This window comes from Lagenorhynchus albirostris, chromosome 4, assembly GCF_949774975.1.
Source record: "Lagenorhynchus albirostris chromosome 4, mLagAlb1.1, whole genome shotgun sequence".
Lineage (NCBI taxonomy): Eukaryota > Metazoa > Chordata > Mammalia > Artiodactyla > Delphinidae > Lagenorhynchus > Lagenorhynchus albirostris.
In genome coordinates this window covers 87,448,526-87,466,098 of record NC_083098.1, presented here as the reverse complement: position 1 = coordinate 87,466,098, position 17,573 = coordinate 87,448,526, and the positions used below count along the sequence as shown (strand labels likewise).

The 17,573-nt window shown below is 37.9% G+C and overlaps 1 protein-coding gene across 4 annotated transcripts in view; it reads right to left on the bottom strand.

Moving 5' to 3' along the window:
* The window catches only part of ARAP2 (ArfGAP with RhoGAP domain, ankyrin repeat and PH domain 2), a 199,385-nt gene that overhangs the window by 96,603 nt on the left and 85,209 nt on the right, over positions 1-17,573 (bottom strand). For all 4 annotated transcript variants that reach the window (XM_060148378.1, XM_060148380.1, XM_060148377.1 and 1 more), the window contains 6 exons: positions 17,361-17,476; positions 13,869-14,068; positions 10,379-10,464; positions 8,956-9,138; positions 6,196-6,370; positions 5,586-5,720 (listed from right to left, as the gene is read on the bottom strand). In XM_060148378.1, coding sequence (XP_060004361.1) covers positions 5,586-5,720; positions 6,196-6,370; positions 8,956-9,138; positions 10,379-10,464; positions 13,869-14,068; positions 17,361-17,476 — 895 coding nt within the window. The remainder of the gene's footprint in view (positions 1-5,585; positions 5,721-6,195; positions 6,371-8,955; positions 9,139-10,378; positions 10,465-13,868; positions 14,069-17,360; positions 17,477-17,573) is intronic.

Sequence of the window (17,573 nt, the reverse complement as noted above, 5' to 3'; positions counted from 1 at the left end):
AACAATGGATATAGAAGGGTCCATGAAAGCAATGAAGTAAATGAGAAGAGACGGTGTATAAAACAGGAAAGCGGTAAGCATTTATGAAAGGAATGATTACCAACATTAAATATAGAAAGAGATCCAATAACACAAGGGCAGAAAATAGCAGTTGGTCTTCAGAATAAGGAGGTAACTGCCTCTACTTTAGTGAGAGTTCTGTCTCTCTCACCATCATCCTGAGGTGGACCCTACAAAGGTTAGACCCATTCTCGGAGGGAAGCTACCCTCAAACTGGAGTGGTAAGAAAATAACTTCAAACAAAAATACAGCTTCTGAAATAGTCATTTATGACTGAAAAGGATGTTTCTAAAGCAGCAAAAAATGCTTTCTGAGCTACAATCATTCCATAATTCTGAGAAAGAACTGTGGGAGGAAAGTCATAGAAAGGGGAAACTGCCAAAAACCTACCTGGCCAAAGAAAGAGATTACACGTGAAGTTAGGACCTAGGAAACGAGACTGAAGGCTCATGGCAGAGGCCAGGCCCCAGGAGTCTTACATGACAGGTGTTCAGGAGTTTGTACCTGCAGACAAGTGGGAGCCATTGGAAGGTCTTAAACAAAAAGTGCCAAATGCATGATGCATAAAATAAATGTAAATGCGGAATCTAATTATGTTAATTCTAGTGGGAAACAAATGACAGATCTCTTTTAAAAGGTGAGTACAGGCTCACTGTAAGTTAGAAATACGGGCTTGAGGAGATTTAATCCTGTAGCATCATCACCATAACCCTTGATGAGCTTCATTTTTATAAGTGAAAACAGGTCAGAGGTCAAACCAAGTGGGCACAGATATTACCTTTGAGGATTTACAATAAGAAAGCTGTGATAGTAAATCCTGACATTTCTATTCATCTGGGAAGCAACCAAAAGCTTCAACAAAATTATGTTGGATGGCATTCGTCTGACTGGGCTAATTCAGACAGGACACCCTCTCTGCTACAGAAGTCTTACTTTTTAATCAGTTACCAGAAGATGTCCACCAGATGGTGCACAGAATGGGCAACTCTGAGGACACAAGGTATTTACTAGACACAAGGTTGTGTGTATGGTGGTTGTACTGGCTGGAGGGGTTGTTCTCTGTTTCTATTCAACCTTGACATTTAGATCAGGGAAGAAAAACACTACTGGAATTTACTCACACACAACTAAAGAACTCCAGAGGTGACCTACTGAAATACTCCTACAAAGTGATGTAGATACTATAACAGAGCTGGGCAGCTTGGCTGTCAGCTACCACCTGTAGGATATACCTAAATGCAAAGGCTCACTGGAAACCAGAAGCAGCTGTGTACATGGATCGCCTCTCTGCTACTCTTCCTCCTCCCCTTATCATCATATGCGTGTGGCACGCACTGTTCTACACATCTTACGCACATTAACTCACTGAATCCTCAGAACAACCCAGTTAGGTCAGCTGTATTACTGCATACCCCTTTCCTTATACCCCGCCCACAGGCACAAGCTGGTTGATTGACCTTCCCAACATCACACAAGTACATCAGAGCTGGGGGTAACACCCAGGCAGTCAACTAGGGAAGCTACCCTTCTATCTACTTCACAAACTGCCTCTCTGTGTCTGTTACATGCTTGAAGCATGTATGTCCATTTTTAAAATGCATCAGGGTACAGCAGAGGTCATACCTTCAAATAGATATGTGCACAATAAATGTATGATAGTTAAGACGAAACTATTATTTTTTGAAACCATGACGTTGTTTCCTGATGAAGAATTTCCTCAACTGATGGCATTCAGTGTTCACAGAAGACAGGAATACACACTAGGAATCCTTTTGATTTAAAATAAATGTATTACAGCCTTGGAGAAACATTTTTAAACTATATGAGTTAGGTATTTATAGAACAAAAGACCTTCAAAATTCCTCAATGCTAATCTATACAAGAAAATATGAACAGTTAATAGAGAATTTCTAGTAAACCGTATCAACCACTTTCTTTTTAAAAATCAAATGCTGTGTCAACAAATCAAGGTAAGATACCAAGGGAAAATAATACAGTTGAGGGGAGAAAACAGAAAACAAAACCAGGATGCTATTATTCAGCTCTACACTTCGGTTTAACAAGAGCTATCAATCTTTCCTTTCATGAACACTAAATTGGGAAGAAAAAGAAAAATACAGATCAGTCTTCATAACCAGAGTCTAGAAGAACTTCAAATTCTGAAAACCTGAACTGACAATTTGAAGCCTCTGTAACTCTCTGAAGGACTTGCATGCATTCTATTCCCTGACTTTTTTGTTTGTTTTTAATCAGTCTATTCTATGGCCATCCTGACAAGCCCTGATGGAGTTATGCAGTCCAGATGCTTTCAGAGGCAAAGGTGACAACCACCTTTAATCTCTAAATCTTTCCAAATAATTCAGTTTTCCCATAAAGCTGGTGCTCAACAGGAGTACCACCACTGCAGAATCTTGACAGAAAAGAAAAACAAAAAAACCCACCAGAACTCTATGCTTCTTGGTAGTTCGGCTTTTTCTTCTTCATTTTTAAGTGTTTTGTTCAGAATATTAACTAATAACTATAAATGGAATATAACCTTTAAAAACTGTGAATCACTACATGGTACACCTGTAACATATACAATGTTGTACAGAAACTATACTTCAATAAAAATTATATTAAGTCAGCTGTGCTTTTACACTGGTAGTAATGTGATTAGAGAAATGCCTATTTATTCAACAAATATTTATCACATGACTACTATGTGTGGACACTGTTTTAGGCACCAGAGATTTGATAATCCTGAGTAAACCAGAAAATGCTGACGCCTCAATGAGCTTTCACTCCAGAGGGGGAGAGAAACAAATCAAAGAAGGAAGGATCATTTTCATGCGAGGAGTGCTATGATAGAAATAAGCAGCACACTGTGAAAGAGAAGAGCTGACAGTGGGTGCACTCTTTAGTGGGCTGCCAAAGAGGTCTCTCCAACCAGGTAGCACTGGACTGATCCCCCGAGAGATGAGAAGCAGTCAGGCTGGGGGAAGTGCGCTCCTTGCAGAGTGAACGGCAATCACAAAGGTCCAGAGGAGGCAGAAAAGAACATGGCATGTTGCGGGAACAGACAGGAAACGAGTGTGGCCAGGCATGCAGAATAGGAAGGAAGGATGTGAGATGAAAGAGGGAAGGTACGAGAAGGTCTTTAAGGTCTTAATAAGGAAGAGAGTTATACTCTGTCATGGGAAGCCATTAAATGTATTTGAATGATGGAAATACATGATCTGATTTACATTTTCAACAATCACTAAGACTTTTTTGGGGAATGGTTTGGAGGGAAGCTAGGGCAGATATCGGCAAGTAAGCGGGGTTGGGGCATGGGATGGGGGTGGGCGTATTACAGCCCAGGCAGGACAGGATGGTGGCTGGAGCTAGGACCATGTTAGTGAAGATGGAGGGTAGCCAACTGATTCATGGTCTATCCTGAATCTTAAATGAGAGACACATTGGATGGAAGAAATGAAGACCATCAAAGAATACCCTGTCATTAGATTATTTTCCAATGAAATCATTTCTGCGTGCTTCATGGTCAAAGTACAAAAGTTCAGTTTCCCATTACTTAAAACCGAATGCTCCAAAATGAGAAAATACCCCCAATTAAATTACATATATGGAGAATGCACTGGCTTCTGTTTTTTGAAGTAAATTTTAACAACAAAAATCCATAGTTAACTTATAAAAGATAAAAAGGAAAGAATGATTTAGTTACAGGTTTAAAACATCAATTCAGTCCTCAAGTGATTAAGAAAAACAATCTATTTCAATGAAATATTAAAACAAACTGGTAAGTCTATAAATATTACAACCAGAATTGCCGAAAAACAAATAAAAGCTTATTTTTAGCCTGCATAGTACTTATGATATATTGAGAAGCTTTAGGAAGAAAAGCTTATATCTCAAATTCCCTATTTCATCTTTGTGTAAGTGGTTTGAAGGGTGGATCTAAGATATCCTACAATTTAGAAGAAACATTCTAGAAAGCTTGTACACTTATTAACAAGTACATTAATTGCCTTGTTATTCAATTATTTTAATAATGACTATCGCCAATTCACAGATTGTTCTGATACTTTTTCCCTCCTGATCACTCAACTTTCGACTACTTAAGGGTTAAATATAGACAAGGAGCAATGGAAGATGAGAAAATCTCTGTAAAATTCGTTATTTATTATTGGTTAGATTGAGTAAAGGAAGACAATAAAAACCACTTGCTGAAAGAACCAAAAAAAACCTAAGCTCAAAGAATAAAAATGCTCTGCCATCTAGTGTCACCCAGCCATCACACTCACCAAAGCCAAAGTTTTACAATAACAATTATAACACAAATCAGATGTAAAACTCGGCTTCGTGTCAAGTTCCTCCACTGTTCATGTGAAATCAGCATAATATCAACTATCTTGCAGAGCTTTTATGAGGATTACAATGAACATAAAAAAGCGATGCCTTACACATAGTACATGCTCACTAAAGGAGAGGTACTGTTTACAGGAAAATCTAATAAAGTATACTTAATCTCAGTACAATTCTGCTTAGGGTTACAATTTTTTTTTGGAAATAAAGTCTTTAACTGAAATAATCACTTCAAGTGCATGAGGATCAAGATTAACATTCTACAGTGAGTTTTTCATCCTATTGTTCCTTTGATCGAGTAATATAGCTGGATTTTACCACCTAGGGAATTACTAACCAGGCTCCCAAGCCTCTGAATATCCATCATCAACTGGCCTGTACAGCTTAATCTCTCTTAAATTCTCTTTGCTCCAGTGAGACAGAGATCATTATAGTTTCATGCCTACATTTCTAAAATTAGTTCAAATGTATATAGCAAGAGCATGAGGCCTCTGTCTTACTCATTTTCGTATGCCGAATGCCCAGCACATGCCTGATTCAAGGAGCTGAATGGATAGGTGGATAAATGATGATTCTGCTAAGATTAATGCCACAAACCTACTATGATTCTGCTAAGATTAATGCCACAAACCTAGAATGGGTTGTTAAATCAAATTAATTCACATCATTTTTTGGAAACCATGCTTGAGCTTTATTTTACTTACACAGACACACACACACACTTATCATCAGAACACACTGAACTACTGATAGAACATCCTGATAGAATACTGACAGAATATGTACTGAAAACTTGTCAGTTCTTCCTACATGTTGACATTTATCTATATTATCTCCCCAGTTAGGGTTTCTGTCCCGAATGGAAGGGGCTAAGTTTCACATTTCTTTGGAATAACCCTTAAATCCTGAAAACAGAATTGGTTGGCCCTGAGGTAGATGTCACTGAATTTTGCTGAGAATTCACTCAGCATTCCAAACCAGTGGTAAATCTTTGCTGCAGTGCATGAAATAATATCTGTGCCTGGAAGCATTTATAAAACCTACAAAAAAAATATTTCTCTACCACAAGATCAAATCTAACATATTAAGGGAAAAAAACAATCAAAATTTAAACCTAATTGTTTTGATAATGAAATAAAGTTTTACCAGATAACAAATCTAAAAGGAGCAAGAAAAGATACCTTCAAGGAGTTTTTTTTCTGAAGAGAGTTTAGAAGCTGCAGCAGGAGCCTGATACAAAAAGTCACAGAGGAACGTCGACTGGGAGGACTCTTGACTTAATCCACCTTCAGCATGTATGTCATGTTGAGGGAAATCTAGAAAAGTTACAGAAATAACACATCTGAAATCTGAAATGTAAACAATTTTCCCTTTGCTTATAAATATGTAGGTGAGTTTTGAGGTAGAAGAAAAACTACTTCAAATATACTGCAGAATAAATATACAGAGATATTTATTTTACTTGGCATAAAATTTGCAAGTAAGCACTTCAGTTGTATTTATTAATCATGCATGAAAATCAGATTTAATTTTGGTGAAAATGATTATGTGGGATGAATTATTTTAATCTCCCATTTATAAAATTAAAGACACATAAAAGATTTATTTCCTAAACTTTCCCTTTAAATGAAATAAAACATGGGTCTTGATAAGCATCATCCACCTTTTTGGTAATTACATTTTCTTTTCATTCTGATGGTTTTTCTGATTTGAGAAACAAACAGATTCGTGCTTTAGTTCTCTTGGGGATATATAAGGAGAGATCAGGCTAGTGAAGGGATAGGGACTAACCTGAGAATTTGTTATGGTAGAGAAATTCCATTTGCAGACTCTGCCCCGCCTTCTTGGCCAGCAGATAAGGGGTGCTATGCTCAGGGTCACCTGTTGCACACATGACATCTGCTCCACTGAACAGCAAAGCCATTGTTTCCAGAACATCTGGTTTCACCACAGCAGCACACAGAGCCTGGTCAATAAAAGAAAATACAATTTTTAAGTGAAGAAAGTATGATTCTAGCTATTAAAATGTGTGAAAGTCTGCCAATTCATTTATGAGAGGAAGTCTGTATTCTTTTTTTTTTAAATTTTTATTTATTTATTTATTTATTTATTTATTTATTTATTTTGGCTGCATTGGGTCTTCGTTGTTGCATGCGAGCTTTCTTTAGTTGCGGCGAGCGGGGGCTACTCTTCATTGTGGTGCTCGGGCTTCTCAGTGCGGTGGCTTCTCTTGTTGCGGAACACGGCCTCTAGGCGCGTGGGCTTCATTAGTTGCGGCACGCGGGCTCAAGCTGCTCTGTGGCATGTGGGATCTTCCAGGTGCAGGGCTCGAACCCGTGTCCCCTGCACTGGCAGGCGGATTCTTAACCACTGCGCCACCAGGGAAGCCCCCTGTATTCCTTTTTAACAAATAAATCTAATAATCATTATGCCCTGAATTAACCAACAGACAAAAAAAGGCCTGCTCTACATGAATTTAAATTTCAACCGAAGATGTCCAAATCTCAATTCATTGTTTTGTTGAATTCAAATGTTGTGATGTTCCAAATCTTCAAATCCGTCATATTTGCCATGGAAGATATTTTGTATGTTTACATACTATGACAATGGCTGATGCTCAGAAAATTCACAATACTTCAAACGTAGTAAGGAAGGATCCACTAAATGTTTTGTTATGTCATATGAATGTTGTATGCATATATGTCTGTATGTCTGTATTTTCCAGAGCAATCGGGATGTGAGGAATCTTTAAATTACCGTTATGCTTTGGGAATTTGAAAGATGTGTACAAATTCAGGATCTTTCCTTTTGGAAGGGAGTATAGGTAGGGAGGAGGAACAGCAAGCAAGACACAATAAGACATGATTGACATGATATACATCATCATTGTACAAACAGTAAAACTCCTGGAACATGATGTTTTTTCCTTTGAAATAATAAGCTGCCTTCACAACTTTTCCCATCCCCTCTTCTTGCTTCCACACTTTACTGGCTTTCCATTTGCTTCTGAACTCTGATTTGGCACCCTGATTCCGTCTGACTTCTTAGCCTTGGGTTCACCATATTCCTCCTTCCTGACATGGTGCACCTGGACAGATGACTGGTTAATTTGCTCTCTGTAATGCAACTTCAGGACAATCACTTGCTGATTATCCCAAGGGGCAGCTCAGAGAAGAGCGTACAACCAAGAAGTCCCAGGACACATTTCACAGCTCCAGCCTAGAGGGTCTACTACTAAAAAAGTACTTATCTTTTCTACCATGGTCTAGCTAACCTCTACAATTTCCTTCACATCAGAATCAAGAAGCCTAAATTCTTGTACCTGACTGTACTAATTTGCTAGGTGATTTGGGGCAATTCCTTCTCATCTCCGGGTCTTAGTTTTTCTGCACCTGCGAAACGAGGATACTGGAAAGTGAAAGAGCTAACATCCCTCCACTGGGATATAGCCTCTGACTGCTCTCACAATCTAATCCCGCGTATTTCCTCTCATTCTCTCTCTCATTACCCTATTCTTTTCCTTTACAGTGTGCTGCATTTGCTGTGGTATATTTATTGGCATGCAGCTGTTTATGGTCAATCTCCCCTGCGTGCAGATCACTCTCATGAATAAAAGAATCACATCTACTGTTTACTACAACTGTACCCCCGGAACCTAAAAATGAATTCAGCAATGAGTGAGTGTGCAATAAATATCTATTCACCACAAACACTCAATGGAGAAAGGATAGTCTCTTCAACAAATGATGCTGGGAAACTAAGTAACTACGTGCAAAAAAAAAAAAAATGAAATTGGACCCCTACCTTACACCACTCACAAAAATTAATTTGAAATGTATTAAAGACTTAAACATAAGACCTGATACCATAAAACTTCTAGAAGAAAACATAAGTGGTAAGCTCTTTGACATCAGTATTGGCAATGATTTTTTGGATATGACACCAAAAGCACAAGCAACAAACACAAAAATCAATAAAGGAGAGGCGGGCAGGATGCTTAACAAATTCTTTGCCAAAAGGGCAACATAAAATGGTCACAAGAAGACCTGGAATAACTCAACCAAAGGCAAACGACACTTCAAATCAATGGCACTAAACAAACTACTGCTTTTAAAAATAAATTAATTGAGTAAATGAAGTTAATTTTGGTGATAGCAAGTCAACAATGTACTGGCTGAAGTTATGTTCAGTATCCTGTCCCTAAAATGGGGAAAATTGTCGAAGTTTTAAATGGTGTGTTTTAATGGCCTACGTCAGATAGAAACTACGTCAGATAGACGTAGATAGAAATGTTTTAATGGCCTACGTCAGATAGAAACTACGTCAGATAGAAACTTCAGTTAGGGACAGAAGTTTATTCGCTATTGATAACGAATCCTCAAGTGAAATGAAGGAAAAAAAAAACAATGGCACAATCTCACAAAAGGAAATAAAATTAAACAATAATATTATGCAATAGCAAAAAATTTTTTTTAACTTTTTTTCAAAACCCTTGGCATATATTTAAAAAGACCTTAATATCCATGTTTTCTGTTACATTTCATTGGTTACCTTATTTAATTCTTCCTTGGTAAGAGATGCCCAAAGGGTTTTTCTGAATCTTCCTTCTTTGTATTTCTGAGTGATAAAGTTTTTTCTCTTTTCTACTGGAGAGTCCATGTGTAATTCTTCATCTTTTTGAAGACTACCAGCCCAAAAGTCATTAGCTCTTTTGTTTCCAATGACAATAAAAAGCTGAATTATCAAAAAAAAAAATAAAACATATCAATTCACAAAATGTGTTTGAATCTGCAGAAAACTGACTCACATGACATTAAAGCATAGCTTGGTACAAAATATGCAAAATACAAGACCCAACTTTTTCCAGAAGATGGAGTGTGAAAGCAGATACTATTTCTATTTTAAATAGTCTAACTGCTCGTAATAGTGGTAACAGAATAGCTAGAAAAGAAACTGCAAGCAACACAAATTGCAGCAAAAGCATTATTACTTTTTTTTTTTAACATCTTTATTGGAGTATAATTGCTTTTCAATGGTGTGTTAGTTTCTGCTGTATAACAAAGTGAATCAGCTATACATATACATATATCCCCATATCTCCTCCCTCTTGCGTCTCCCTCCCACCCTCCCTATCCCACCCCTCTAGGTGGTCACAAAGTACTGAGCTGATCTCCCTGTGCTATGCGGCTGCTTCCCACTAGCTATCTATTTTACGTTTGGTAGTATATATATTACTTTTTGAAGGTAGCTCACATTGAGACAGATTCATTTAAAATGGCTGAGTAGGTGGGCTAATGTGGTTGACAGTGAGTGGTACAGACACCTGAGCAGAGAATGGATACAGGAGACAGCAAGTTAGACATGATCTCAGTTACTGACAGAGCATGGCCAAGATAAAGAATAGTCGATTTTGCCAAATGTTTTCATTCACTTTTCTGATATTTTATCCATGCTGGGTTAAAAAGAAAGAAAGTCAATTCTGGCTTTAAAAAAAGCTGTCAAGCCTTTAAGAGTAGTTATTACTATTTTTTTTTTTTTTTTTTTTTTTTGCAGTACGCGGGCCTCTCACTTTTGTGGCCTCTCCCGTTGCGGAGCACAGGCTCCGGACGCGCAGGCTCAGTGGCCATGGCTCACGGGCCCAGCCGCTCCACGGCATGTGGGATCTTCCCACACCGGGGCACGAACCTGTGTCCCCTGCATCGGCAGGCGGACTCTCAACCACTGCGCCACCAGGGAAGCCCCAAGTAGTTTTTACTATTAAAGCTCCTTGTATTTTTTATTTTTAAAATAACTCTCTCATTTAGGAAGCATTCGGAAAGTTAAAGTAGAAAGTTACTACTATCAAACAGGCTATAAGCCATTTTTATAATGTGGTGAGAACTTGATCAGAGAGCTCTTAAAGTAACCACCCCACCCCACTGCACAACTCCTCCTGGACCTCTGCTGACCACCACCACAGTCAAGTCGGACTCACCTCAATGAGTTCATTGCTCCAAATGCTGGCATCCATTTTCAGACTTCTAACCTTGGAATCTTTTGGTCCTAAAGATCTATGTTGCCCTGAAGTCAAAAAACAATTGATTTCTATTTGAATTTGTATGTAAACTTTTTACCTTTAAAAAGAAAAGTGTATATGTACATGTATAGGTATGTGAGGATTAATATATCTTTTGAACTTAAAACAAGCCAATACCTACTTTCCACCCTACAGTAGTGGTAGTAATCATACAGGAATCATAACCAACCACACTGAAGATAACAGAAATCACCATCACCACCCTGTACTGGTATAAAATTACACTTTTAAAAAATGTGTATACATGTACATGTGTGTATATGTGTGCATGCATATGCATGTATGTGTGCGTGTATGTATGTGTATATACATATATATATATTTTTTTCATTGTTTGGTAATTAACTAGAAATTGTAGGTCACTGAAAACATTTTATAATGGGTCTGTGTAAATTATACCTATGTGAGCAAATACAGATATCATCCCTTTACTCTTAAAAAAAACTAGCTACAACTGTAATAAATGCCTACTTAAAAATCTAAAGTCGATTCTTTATTCTACTATCATGCCTGGAAGAGAATGCCCAGCATTCTATCATAATCAATTTAATTCTGCTGTATAAATCATCATTCAGCCATTACTGGGCATTCAGGCATATGTCAGACTCTTCCTAAGCTGAGATAGAAAAAAGGTATATAAGACATCATCCTTGATCTTAAGGACCTTTTGCCTAATGTGCATGAGAAAGCTCATTCCTCTCATTACTTTCTTTACATTACATAGGTTCCTTTCCTCCATTCTTTGAGAAGGAAACTACTCAGAGCACAAAGCCCTAGAATTACCATGGCAAGAACCTGCATAGGTTTGCACTTACGAAGACTACAGAAAGGCAACACCAAAAGGAGTCAAGCTCAAAAGCATGCAGGAAGAAGGGATGCTGGAGTAGCCTAGGAAAGAATCTGACTTGAGGCAGCAGGAAAAGAAATAATGTGGAGAACAGATTTAGAGATATTCAGAAGATAAAACTGATGGGACCTGGTGGGCTTTAAGGAAAGAGGAAGGGTCAAGAGGGTCTCTCAAGGTTTAGGCTTCAGTGTATGGTAGATAGTATTGCTTCTGACCAAGATTTGGAATATAGGAGAATATACAGTTTAATGTAATGAGCTGGGCAGCAATGAGAGCTCCATTTTATCATGTTAATTTTGAGGTATCTTGGGCAAATCCAAGTTGAGAATCTAGCAGGAGCTATAAGAGTAGAGTTTCCAACAGAGTGAGAATCCCCTGCTTAAAAATGAGTATTGAATTCAAATGACAACCTCACTCAGGAACATCAGAGTGAAAGAAAGCTTAGGATATAATCCAAGGGAACACACATATTTTAGGAGCAGGCAAAGGAAAAGTAACCTGGAAAAGGATGACCAGAGTAGTAAGAGCACACTAACAGAAAATGGTGTGTCGGAAGTTGTGGGAGGATGGAAAGTCACTGAGCGACAGATTGGTCAAGAGTGTCAAATACTGCAGAGAAGGCAGAGAAGACAGGAACTGACCACACAGAAACTGAGAGGTAAAATACACTGGTAAATGTGGTGAAAATATTTTTACTGGAGGCAAGAGAAACGAAGACTGAGTACAGGATGCTGATGATACACTAGGAAGTTAAAGAAATGAAGAAAACCTGTGCGGACCACTACGCTTGAAAGTGTCTTGTCTATGAAAGGAAAAAGGAACAGAGAATGATACGTAAGAGAATAGTAAGTTTTCAGAAAGCTGGTGTTAACAGAATTATGCAAGTTTATATGCTGAACCAAATAAACCATAGTTCAATACAGTTGTCCCTCGGTATCTCGGATTGGCACTAGGACCACCCACAGATACCAAAATCCGAGGATGCTCAAGTCCCTTGTATAAAATGGCCATAGTATCTGCATATAACCCACACACATCCTTGTATACTTTAATTCATGTCTAGATTACTTTTTTTTTTCTTTTTTCTTTTTTTTTTTTTGCGGTATGCGGGCCTCTCACTGTTGTGGCCTCTCCCGTTGTGGAGCACAGGCTCCGGACACGCAGGCTCAGCGGCCATGGCTCACGGGCCCAGCTGCTCCGCAGCATGTGGGATCCTCCCGGACCGGGGCACGAACCCGTGTCCCCTGCATCAGCAGGCAGACTCTCAACCACTGCGCCACCAGGAAAGCCCCCCTAGATTACTTGTAATACCTAATACGATAAAATGTTATGTAATAGTTGCTGGTACATGCAAATTCAAATTTTGCTTTTTTGAACTTCCTGTAAATTTTTGTTTTTCAAATATTTTTGATCCACAGTTGTTTGATGTAGAACCGTGAATATGGAGGACCAACTGTACTTACACAGAGAGTGAATAAGTGACAGGGTGAGGATCCTGAGAAGAGAGGAAAGGAAGGGAACATATGTAGACAGAGCAGCCTTAAACAACACAAACGCTATCTCTTCCAGTGAGACTGGAGAGGAGAAGAGGTTAGGAAAAAATACGAAGTCAAGGAGGATTAACTGATGCTTTTTATTGATGTAGGTGATCAGCTCAGTGTGATGAGAAATGTGGTAGCACAGAGCTCTAGAAAAGTCTGAAGGGCTTGAAGCAGCTGTCCTGTCTTTGCTCTGAGGTGCTCTTCCTCTGCATTCTCTCAGTGAAACCTGTGCTCAACACTATTCCTGCCCTTATCACACTCTATTGCAATTACTATTTATATATTTGTGCAGGAAATGTCATGTCTTGTCTTACAGAGCATTTCAATTCCCAGGAACAGCACAGTACCTGGTAGAGCTGAAAAGCTGAAGGAAAGTTTAGGTTGTAGCTAACTTTTTCCAAGACCTCCACGGTCGCATACCTAAGCTAGGGTCCATTCCCTCTACTCACTTGGACAGCTGTCTTACCTCCCAAATACAAGGAGCTGTCAAATAGTTTGTAAGGTATAAGATCACAAGAAGAAAATTAGTCACAGTACTGGTTACTTTCATAAACTTCAATACACCTGGAAAACGCTTCTATATAAAAATTCAGATCTGGTGAACCAAGATTAGAGCACAGAGCAGACTGATGTGAAAAATAGATCTTACAAAATATGACTGAGGAAAAAGGGACAAATCATACGAAGTGCAAGCGTGTTCAGGGTGCATTCTGAAACACATTCATCCAAAACCTAAAAATTTCAGCATTGTCTTTTTAAAATCCATACATGGGCCAGCAGGCACAAAAAAATGATTACATGCTTAAAAATCAATTTTTATATTTAAGTCATGCATAAGAGAAGTTTAGAATGATATTTCTAAATTTGATTTAAATGTAATAAATTTTCTCTGTCTTTATTTTTCATAGCCATTAGGTGGGACACAGTATATACGACACTAAAGAGCATTCAGTGCCAATCTGTCACCAAACAGTGATGAGCATAACTTATCTCTAATTACCTGCACACTTCTTACAGATGACAACACAGAGATTGATGGATGCCCAGTCAGGATTTGGGGCTTTACAATCTGCACAGCTCCTGTTGGACTCATTGAACCAAATCTTCTCAGCTACTTCATAATCAGAGAGAGTTTCTGCTATCGATTGCTGCACAGCTTCAATCCACTCTTGTTTCTCTTTTTCAGACTCGGCTGTAAAGCTGAAACAATGAACGTTTCTGCATTATCGATCTCCCTTGTAAAAGCCAATTAAGCAGTATGTTCAGTTTGCATATTCATTTCACTCATAAATTAAACACCTGCTGAAAAATATGCCTTCCAGGCGGTTGGAGTCTTTTCTGTTAAAAATCATCTCATTGAGAAATCTATTTTTTTCCTTTAACTTTCCACATTGCTTATGACTTTGTTTACCTATCTTGAACCAAAATTAACATACACACTTTTGTGACCAGAATATAAAAATCACCTTGTTAGGTCAAAAGCTTAAAAGAGAAGTCATGCTTCCTAAGCAGTGGTTACATAATAATCAGTAAGAGACTGGCAGAGTTTCAGGACCATTGGCTTATTTTGCCAAGAAAATATGCCATAGTCTGAAACTAAGTTATCAAAAACACCCACGAGAAATTTCGATTTTTTGTCTTAAAAATAGATTCTTGTTTTTAAAATAGAAGAATGTCCAGATGGCTTTAAGAAACTGAGAAATCAAAAAAGTTTTAAGTGATTACTATTCTAACAGAATTCTAACTCATTTTTAGCCATGTAATTCTTAGTGTTTATTGGGTGCCTGAGTGAAGGAATAAAACATTAAAACATCAGTTCACTCTTTCAAGAAATATTTACTGCGTACTTATAATGTGCCACAAAATGTGCTACATACAAGTGCTCCAAGCTCAGTCAGTGACCCACAAAATGATGCTACATACAAGTGCTCCAAGCTCAGTCAGTGACCCACAAAATGATGCTACATACAAGTGCTCCAAGCTCAGTCAGTGACCCACAAAATGATGCTACATACAAGTGCTCCAAGCTCAGTCAGTGACCCACAAAATGATGCTACATACAAGTGCTCCAAGCTCAGTCAGTGACCCACAAAATGATGCTACATACAAGTGCTCCAAGCTCAGTCAGTGACCCACAAAATGATGCTACATACAAGTGCTCCAAGCTCAGTCAGTGACCCACAAAATGATGCTACATACAAGTGCTCCAAGCTCAGTCAGTGACCCACAAAATGATGCTTAATACTGAAATTTTCTGTTCTGAAGATGAAAATGCTTTGAGAGACAATGAAAACAACAGAGGATTAACATTTTCTATGTAATCTATAAAGAAATTGAGTGGCCTACATGGATTATATTTTTTGAATCACTTCATGGTCCCATCATCACTATAATATTGATAAATTCCTTAGTGGTTTCTGCTTCTCTATAGAGATTGGTCAGAGCCCATATGGTACAATGGAAAATAGACATTTGGTCTTAGTCCCTGGTTCCTGGTATATAGTTCCCCAAACCCTTGGAATACCCTGAATGATAAAAGTCCTTTATACGCTAATGAGATAGCTTGTGGCTGAAGGCTAGACAGCTTCAGGATGGGATCTGGTCAGCAGAAGACCAAGATGTGACTACAGACTTGGAACTTTCAACCAGCCCTACCCCGTGACCTCTGGGAAGGAGAGAGAGGCTGGTGGAGTTAATCACCAATGGCCCAGGATTTCATCAATCTTACCTATGAAATGAAACCTCCATAAAATCCCCCAAACACGGGGCTTCCCTGGTGGCGCTGTGGTTGAGAGTCCGCCTGCCGATGCAGGGGACACGGGTCCGTGCCCCGGTCCAGGAAGATCCCACATGCCGAGGGAAAAAAAAAAAAAAAATCCCCCAAACAACAGGGTTCGAAGAGCTTTCAGGGTGATGAACACATTGAGGTGCTGGGAGAGTGGTGCACCCAGAGAGTCATTACAGATTATTAACACATATTGAGAACACACATTAAGTTTTCTGTTTCATTGTCATAATAAAGCAATTACCAGAGTGCCATAATACAAGACATGTATCAGAATGCTAAGGTATTTGATCATACGTGCTATGAGATCCATTAAATTCAGCAACATTTTGAGCTGAGGTTACTTTTACGAAATCATGGAGCAGTTGTAATTAGGGATTGCTCTTAAAGGACAGACTGTATTTGGTTAGGCTAAAAGAGGGCAAAATAACAATACAGCTTAAAGACAATGTAATATCTCTTTTTATTTTATATACCTTCAAAATAAAGTAATTTTTCACATATTTCTGGATCAAAAATCACCAAGCCTTCTAAGAAAAAGAGGTATTATGAAAAGAAACTACACAAATCTCATGAAATTAGTATCTTTCAGGTTGTATGATTATTCAAATCACTTTTTCAAGGTGTTATTATACACTGGATAATAAATTACACGATATGAAAAAGTAAAAACATAAACTTTTTCTCTGTTTCAGGTGTACAGCAGAGTGGTTCAGTTTTATATATATACATATATTTTTTCATATTCTTTTCCATTATAAGTTATTACAAAATATTAACTATAGTTTCCTGTGCTATACAGTAGGTACTTGAATATAGTTTCCTGTGCTATACAGTAGGTACTTGTTGTTTATCCATTCTATATATAGTAGTGTGTATATGTTAATCCCAAATTCCTAATTTACCTTCCCACCATCCCCCTTGGTAACCATAAGTCTGTTTTCTATGTCTGTGAGTCTGTTTCTGTTTTGTAAATAAGTTAATTTGTATCATTTTTTTTAAGATTCCACATATAAGCAATATCATATGATATTTGTCTTTGTCTTCACTTAGTATGATAATCTCTAGGTCCATCTGTGTTGCTGCAAATGGCAAGATTTCATTATTTTTATGGCTGAGTAATATTCCATTATATATATATACCACATCTTCTTTACCCATTCATCTCTCCATGGACATTTAGGTTGCTTCCATGTCTTGGCTATTGTAAATAGTGCTGCAGTGAACACTGGGGTGCATGTATCTTTTCAAATTAGAGTTTTCTCCAGATATATGCCCAGGAGTGAGATTGTAGGATCATGTGGTAACTCTATTTTTAGTTTTTTAAGGAACCTCCATGCTCTTTTCCATAGTGGCTGCCCCAATTTATATTCCCACAACAGTGCAGGAGGGTTCCGTTTTCTCCACACCCTCTCCAGCATTTATTATTTGTAGACTTTTTAATGATGACCATTCTGACTGTGTGAGGTGATACCTCACTGTAGTTTTGATTTGTGTACCTCTAATAATCAGTGATATTGAGCATCTTTTCATGTGCCTATTGGCACATTTTTATATACTGGCTAATAAATTATACAATATGAAAAAGTAAGAACATAATTTTATTAAGTATCCTATAAGAAGTAAAATCACCACTGGCAACGTACAAGGGGGTCACTCAAGATTTCCTGTAGTAGTACAAACAAAAAACGTTTAAATATAACTTACCTAAAACTCCTATAGGGAGTGATTATTTCAAAAGACTGTTTCACAGTTCGGTCCACTTGTTTTACATTTGCTACATTCATAGGAATTATGGTAATACCAAGTCCACTCTTAAAATCCTAGTTTGGAGAAAAACAAAAAAATTATAAACAAAAATATGGATTTTTGAAAGTACATTTATATTCTCTAAAATTTAATAAATCTCATCAAATTTTA